Source organism: Portunus trituberculatus, chromosome 34, assembly GCF_017591435.1.
Source record: "Portunus trituberculatus isolate SZX2019 chromosome 34, ASM1759143v1, whole genome shotgun sequence".
NCBI classification, from domain to species: Eukaryota; Metazoa; Arthropoda; class Malacostraca; order Decapoda; family Portunidae; genus Portunus; species Portunus trituberculatus.
In genome coordinates this window covers 11,368,881-11,376,380 of record NC_059288.1, presented here as the reverse complement: position 1 = coordinate 11,376,380, position 7,500 = coordinate 11,368,881, and the positions used below count along the sequence as shown (strand labels likewise).

The window sequence follows — 7,500 nt, the reverse complement described above, 5'->3', positions numbered from 1 at the left end:
GAGAGAGAGAGAGAGAGAGAGAGAGAGAGAGAGAGAGAGAGAGAGAGAGAGAGAGAGAGAGAGAATGTCAGCAGAAATTTCAGGAACAGACGAGTAAAGGGAAGAGAAAGAATGTAATAATGAAGGGAAGACAAAAGGTAGCAATAGATAAAAGAAAGGAGATAAAAGAGGAGGAATAAAAGAAAGAGAGAAAAGAGAAAGAAGGAAAGAAAGGGAGAAGGAAGAAAGAAAAGATGAGAAAAGAGAAAGCAGGAAAGGAAGAAAGAAGGAAAAGATAGAAAAATAGGTAATCTTCCTTCAAATTTGTGAAAATGAGAGAGAGAGAGAGAGAGAGAGAGAGAGAGAGAGAGAGAGAGAGAGAGAGAGAGAGAGAAAGTAGGGTACACTCTTTCTTTGATCCTTTTCTTCTTCCTCTGTGATACACACACGTACATACACACACACACACACACACACACACACACACACGTAGAGGCACCACACACACACACACACACACACACACACACACACACACACACACACACACACACACACACACACACACACACACACACACACACACACACACACACACACACACACACACATACGTAGAGGCACCACACACACAAACACACACACACACACACACACACACACACACACACCCCGGTAGCTCAGTGGTTAGAGCGCTGGCTTCACAAGCCAGAGGACCGGGGTTCGATTCAACCGTGTGGAGATATTTGGGTGTGTCTCCTTTCACGTGTAGGTGGTGTTCACCTAGCAGTGAGTAGGTACGGGATGTAAATCGAGGAGTTGTGACCTTGTCGTCCCGGTGTGTGGTGTGTGCCTGGTCTCAGGCCTATCCGAAGATCGGAAATAATGAGCTCTGAGCTCGTTCCGTAGGGTAACGTCTGGCTGTCTCGTCAGAGACTGCAGCAGATCAAACAGTCAAACACACACACGTAGAGGCACCACACACACACACAGACACACGCGCGCGTACACACACACACACACACACACACACACACACACACACACACACAGAAGTAAGCCACAAGTGCCTTAAGGGTCTTTCTTCATATCCTTGGTAGCAAAGTTTCCCCAGAAGAGGTCGAGGTTCTCCTGGAAAAAGAAATTGGCATTGCCAGGAAGGAGAGCAATGTGTGTAGCTGTTGTTGTGGAGCCCAGGATGAACAAGGCTGGCTGGGAATTTGACTTAACTTATTTCTCTTAATCCTTTCGTCTTTTGGTACAGCGAGCTACAATTTTACTCTCTCTCTCTCTCTCTCTCTCTCTCTCTCTCTCTCTCTCTCTCTCTCTCTCTCTCCTTTTAACACACGCAAATCTGATATTCCATTTTGCAAAGAACATGATCAGATACATCTCTCTCTCTCTCTCTCTCTCTCTCTCTCTCTCTCTCTCTCTCTCTCTCTCTCTCTCTCTCTCTCTCTCTCTCTCTCTCTCTCTCTCTCTCTCTCTCTCTCTCTCATTTCTCTAGGTCAGCGGGCGGATTATATGCCCAAAGTTGTAATTAAAGAGAGAGAGAGAGAGAGAGAGAGAGAGAGAGAGAGAGAGAGAGAGAGAGAGAGAGAGAGAGGTAAAATATGCTAAGTTATCGGATTTTGTCTCCTCTTTCTCTTCAATTTCTGGTTTTATTTGGTCTCGTTTTCTCTCTTTTCCAATTCACATTACATTTACCATCTCTCTCTCTCTCTCTCTCTCTCTCTCTCTCTCTCTCTCTCTCTCTCTCTCTCTCTCTCTCTGTCTCTTTGTCTATCTCTCTGTCTCTATCTGTCTGTCTGTCTGTCTATCTATCTATCTATCTTTATCTCTCTCTTTCTATCCTTTTGTCTCTCTCTCTCTCTCTCTCTCTCTCTCTCTCTCTCTCTCTCTCTCTCTCTCTCTCTCTCTCTCTCTCTCTCTCTCTCTCTCTCTCTCTCTCTCTCTCTCTATCTATCTATCTATCTATCTATCTATCTTTATCTCTTTCTTTCTATCCTTTTGTCTCTCTCTCTCTCTCTCTCTCTCTCTCTCTCATATTGCACTTACTCCCGAAATTCCTTGAAGAGAATGCGCGAAAGAATCAGCATAAGTTTGTTGCATCAAAGAAAAGAGAGAGAGAAAAAAAAAGAAGGGAAAAAAATAATGTAAAGAATGAATATAATGAACAAAAACTTCACCTGAAATTGAAAAGTTGCGAAATGAAAGAGAGAGAGAGAGAGAGAGAGAGAGAGAGAGAGAGAGAGAGAGAGAGAGAGAGAGAGAGAGAGAGAGAGAAAGAAACAGAGAGACAGAGAAGCAGAGGGACAGAGAGAGAGAGAGAGAGGGAGATTTGAGACACGAAAATTGGAAGGCACACAAAACATTCCACAAAAGTAAAGAAAAAACAGGGAAACTAACAGCCAATTAAGGAAAAGAGGTTAACAAGGCAATCAAGTAGTTTCGTTGTTAGGAAGGAGAAATAAATAGACGGGTTGGAAATGGAAGAGGGAAACAGCGAAGTGAAACAGAATAGCCGCACGATGGATGAAGATGGTGGAAATGGGAGAAAAAGGGGAGAAATATAAAGTGGTGATAAAGGATGGTTGGTGATAATGAAAGGATGGAAATGAGAAGGAAGGAAAAGATGATGAAATAATAACAATAGATAGAAGTAAAGATTGTATAAAAAATGAAAAAGAGAAATGGAAAGAAATAAACGTAAAAAAGTGATGATAAAAAGATGGTTGGTGATAATGAAGGGATGGAAATGAGGAGGAAGGGAAGGATGATGAAATAATAACAATAGGTAAAGTAAAAATAATTGTGTGAAAAACGAAAAAAAAAAGAGAAACGAAGTGACATGAACGTGAAATATTACGAAAAGAAAAATAATGAAGGCACAAATCTGGAAAGTAAAGGAAAAATAAAAGAATGAGAAATATGGTAAGAAAAATAAAAGACGAAAACAAAAAATAAAAAAAAGAAAGCAAACAAATGCAAATAAAAAAACACACAATGAAAATAATAAACAAAACAAAAAAAATCAAACGAAACAATTCCAAAACGAAAAAAAAACACTACGAAAACAAAAATAAAAGAGAACAAGACAGAAAAAAAACAAAAGAAGAAAATGAAAACAAGAACAGTGAAGGATAAAGTAAAGGTCACCAAGTCAAAAGATGAAGCAAAGAAACAAGCAACAGCCGCCAACAAAAGATCAGGTCCATTTGCATAAGTGTACCTGCAGATACAGGTGAATGTGAACTCATTAGACAGCCTGCAGGTGACCCCATTTGCATTAAGGTGTCGTGTGTGTGTGTGTGTGTGTGTGTGTGTGTGTGTGTGTGTGTGTGTGTGTGTGTGTGTGTGTGTGTGTGGGTGTGTGTGTGTGGGTGGGTGGTGTGTGTGTGTGAAGAGGAGAGGATACGAAAGGAGATGAAAGAAGAGACGAGACGAGAAGTAATGGTGGTAGTGGAGGAGCAGGAGGAGGAGGAGGAGGAGGAGGAGGAGGAGGAGGAGGAGGAGGAGGAGGAGGAGGAGGAGGAGGAGGGTAAACAATGGAAGTAGAAAAAGAAAGACAAGAAGCGGAAAAATCTCTTTGCTGACTTGCTTTAAACGCTATCACACACACACACACACACACACACACACACACACACACACACACACACACACACACACACACACACACACACACATCTCAATCCTGATAGGACAGGTGAATTAATGGAGCTCATCCGGTCATTATCACCGGATTACTGCCTCCGTTCGGTCGGTGCTGGACATGACAATCCTCTTCCTCTTCCTCTTCCTCTTTATTACGTCACCTTTTATCATCTCTACTCTGCTACACTTCCTCCTCTGTGCTCCGCCTCCCTCCACTTACCGCCTTCGTCCTTCACACCTTCTGAGCAAGTTAATTAATATCTTTAACACCTGTAACTCTCTGGCTTCCATCACTCTAATTACAGGAGCCGTCTCTCACTCACCGACCGGCCTCAGTACACAAGAGAAAGCTCCTTAATAAGTTTTTTTCACACCTCTGCTTATTTAAACACCTGTCCTATAAATACACCTGCTTCAGAATTGACGGATAAACATTCCCTCGCTCATTAACACACCTGCTTTTCACACTTGCCTGCTCCAATACACATCAATACACTCACCTCAACAAAGTTTTCCTCATTAAAACACCTGCCTTTCATAGATACCTGCTTCAAAACTCACCTAAGCGCTCGCAAACGCACACACACACACACACACACACACACACACACACACACACACCTGGAACACGAAACACTAGGCAACACATTCTTCATTGGTAAAACACTTGTTGAAGAATAAAATCACAACTTGTCACATAAAAACACACTTGCTTATTATTAACACCTGGTCAAAAACAACGAATTAACACAAGTAACACCTTTTCTAATTAGCAATCTTGTTCCTCCCACCTGCACTTGCTTACCTGGTCCAGAACACACGTTAAAACCTCACACACTAGAGAGAGAGAGAGAGAGAGAGAGAGAGAGAGAGAGAGAGAGAGAGAGAGAGAGAGAGAGAGAGAGAGAGAGAGAGAGAGAGAGAGGGAGAGAGAGAGAGAATAATAAAAGCGAAATTCCTCAAAGTTGTCTCTTATTCTCACTTTACAACACTTGCTCCATTTCTCCAAACCAACACACACACACACACACACACACACACACACACACACACACACCGCGTAGTGTAGTGTAGTGGTTAGCACGCTCGACTCACAATCGAGAGGACCGGGTTCGAGTCCCGGCGCGGCAAGGCAAATGGGCGCGGCTCTTAATGTGTGGGGTGTGTTCACCTAGCAGTAAATAGGTACGGGATGTAACTCGAGGGGTTGTGGCCTCGCTTTCCCGGTGTGTGGAGCGTGTTGTGGTCTCAGTCCTACCCGAAGATCGGTCTATGAGCTCTGATCTCGCTCCGTAATGGGGAAGACTGGCTGGGTGACCAGCAGAAGACCGTGGTGAATTACACACACACACACAAACAAGTCTATCCAGTATTCTCACGGACACCTGCACTTACTCACCACACCTTACCGCACACACACACACACACACACACACACACACACACCCGACATAAAGTTTCCAGACGTTCACAACTACACTAAACCACTTATTACACCATTCCTGCACCTTTCCAGACCAACACTAAGACGGCCATACACACACCTACCCTCTACACCTTTTCACCTTGTCGCAGTACACAACACTACCAAAACATTCTTACGAGTACTTGCGTCACAACATTTGATATTCCTTCTCAAACTAACACGAACAGAAATATATATACAAACACCTTTACCTCATATATATTTCTGTTACCTGATGAAAAATTACTAGCATACCTTGCTGTTATTTCAACACAATATTAAGTCACCAAAAGATATTTACCTACACCAGAAAAATCGCTGCACCTTTTCAAGCCAACAGCAACACTAATAAATTAAGAGATACCTAGATTTAACTTTCTAATCTATAGCAATCAATACATTTCACTACCAAACTGCCACTGCCAAACATTCTTACCTACCACAGAACCCTTCCCACACACACACACACACACACACACACACACACACACACACACACACACACGCACAACTTTCCAGACCACCACCACCACTACCACCACTACCACCACCAACACAAACACAAACCTACCTGGCTTTCTCACGGCCACTTCACACGGCTTCTCCTGTCGCCCCACTGAGTTCTGAGCCCAGCACTGCAACACCCCAAGCTTTTCCGCGGGCACTCCAGGCTCTGTCACGTTGTCCCTCGGCACCGTGAAATTGACACTGGAAGCCGTGCCGGAGGAGGAGACCAGGGCGGGGACGACACGGCGAGAGTAGCTAGGAGTCACCCACACCCACGAGAACTGTATGGGTGAAATCGGGGCTGCCTCGACTTGACACGAGGCTCTCACCACAGACCCCAGTTCACCCAATACGTCTCTCACTTCCGAGCAAACTGGGGCGTCTGTCAGGGAGAGAGAGAGTGAGAGTGAGAGAGGGAAAGGGTATGAGTGAGAGGTACTAGTTGTTCAGGTCACGTGATGTCATGTACTGCCAGGAAAAAAAAATGGGAAAAGTGAGTTTGAAGGTTTTTTTTGAAGTAGAAATGTTGAAGTAAAGGAGAGATTAAATGATTAAATAGATGTGTTTGTTTTTAAGGGTAGAGAGAGAGAGAGAGAGAGAGAGAGAGAGAGAGAGAGAGAGAGAGAGAGAGAGAGAGAGAGAGAGAGAGAGAGAGAGAGAGAGAGAGAGAGAGAGAGTTAAATTGGGGAGTGTTGTTGGTAAAGTGGTGAAAATAAAAGAAAAAAATACAAAAAGAAGAATTGCAGAAAGTTGGAATATGAGAAATGTCACACACACACACACACACACACACACACACACACACACACACACAGTCATACATCACTTCCGACAACACCACTGTGACAAACAAGCCATCAAACAAGCAAACAGGCAAACAAATCATACCCACACACACAGAAACACTCTTAGAAAAACAAAACGAAACAAATATAAACTCTAAAAACAAACAAACTCGCTTTAACTTATGGCGCGTAAACAAACAACACAAATCAACATAAACAAAAAACAAAATCGCGTCTGAAAACACAAAAGGAGGAAAAAAAAAATGAGGAAAAATAAAATGAAAACACGAATATTTTGAAGGAAACTTTTAGCTTTTACCTTTAACTTAACACACACCTGGAGGGAAAAAAAGGAGGAGGAGGAGGAAGAACAGGAAGAGGAGGAGGAGGAGAAGGAGGAGGAGGAGGAGAAGAAGAGAAGGAAAAGGACGAGGAGGACCAAAATAAAAGAGTAAATGATTTTCACAAGGAAGTTTTGCCAGATTGGATTTAATAGTGAGGCAAAAAAAATAATAAGGAAAATAATAAACTTCCCCTCCTCCTCCTCCTCCTCCTCCTCCTCCTCCTCCTCCTCCTCCTGCCAACCATGACGAAATGCAGTCGATGGTGTATGAAAATTTTATGATTTTTGAAGTGGAATTAAATAGAGAGAGAGAGAGAGAGAGAGAGAGAGAGAGAGAGAGAGAGAGAGAGAGAGAGAGAGAGAGAGAGAGAGAGAGATTTGAGGTCTAAATAAATACAAAATCCTGAGTGAACGAGTGAATAGGAAAATGAATGGCTGAATGAATAAAAGGTAGCCATGAAATGCAAGTGTTCAGGTGATTGGTGATTGCAGGTGTGAATAGTTATGGGCGAAGGTAAGCAAGGCGGGAAGGGGAAAGGGTGTGTGTGTGTGTGTGTGTGTGTGTGTGTGTGTGTGTGTGTGTGTGTGTGTGTGTGTGTGTGTGTGTGTGTGTGTGTGTGTGTGTGTGTGCAAAGTGGAGGGCAGGCAGTGAAAGGTTTAAATGCCCCAGCGCCCTTTAAATCTCAAGTGAGGGAACACGTGGAGGAAAGTAAACAAAACGAGAGTAAATAGAAACAAGGTGTGAGAATTCTGTGTGTGTGTGT

General features: G+C 43.2%; 1 protein-coding gene across 2 annotated transcripts in view; it reads right to left on the bottom strand.

The window, feature by feature from the left end:
* The window catches only part of LOC123512738, a 167,868-nt gene that overhangs the window by 18,565 nt on the left and 141,803 nt on the right, over positions 1-7,500 (bottom strand). For both annotated transcript variants that reach the window (XM_045269306.1, XM_045269307.1), the window contains exon 10: positions 5,673-5,990. In XM_045269306.1, coding sequence (XP_045125241.1) covers positions 5,673-5,990 — 318 coding nt within the window. The remainder of the gene's footprint in view (positions 1-5,672; positions 5,991-7,500) is intronic.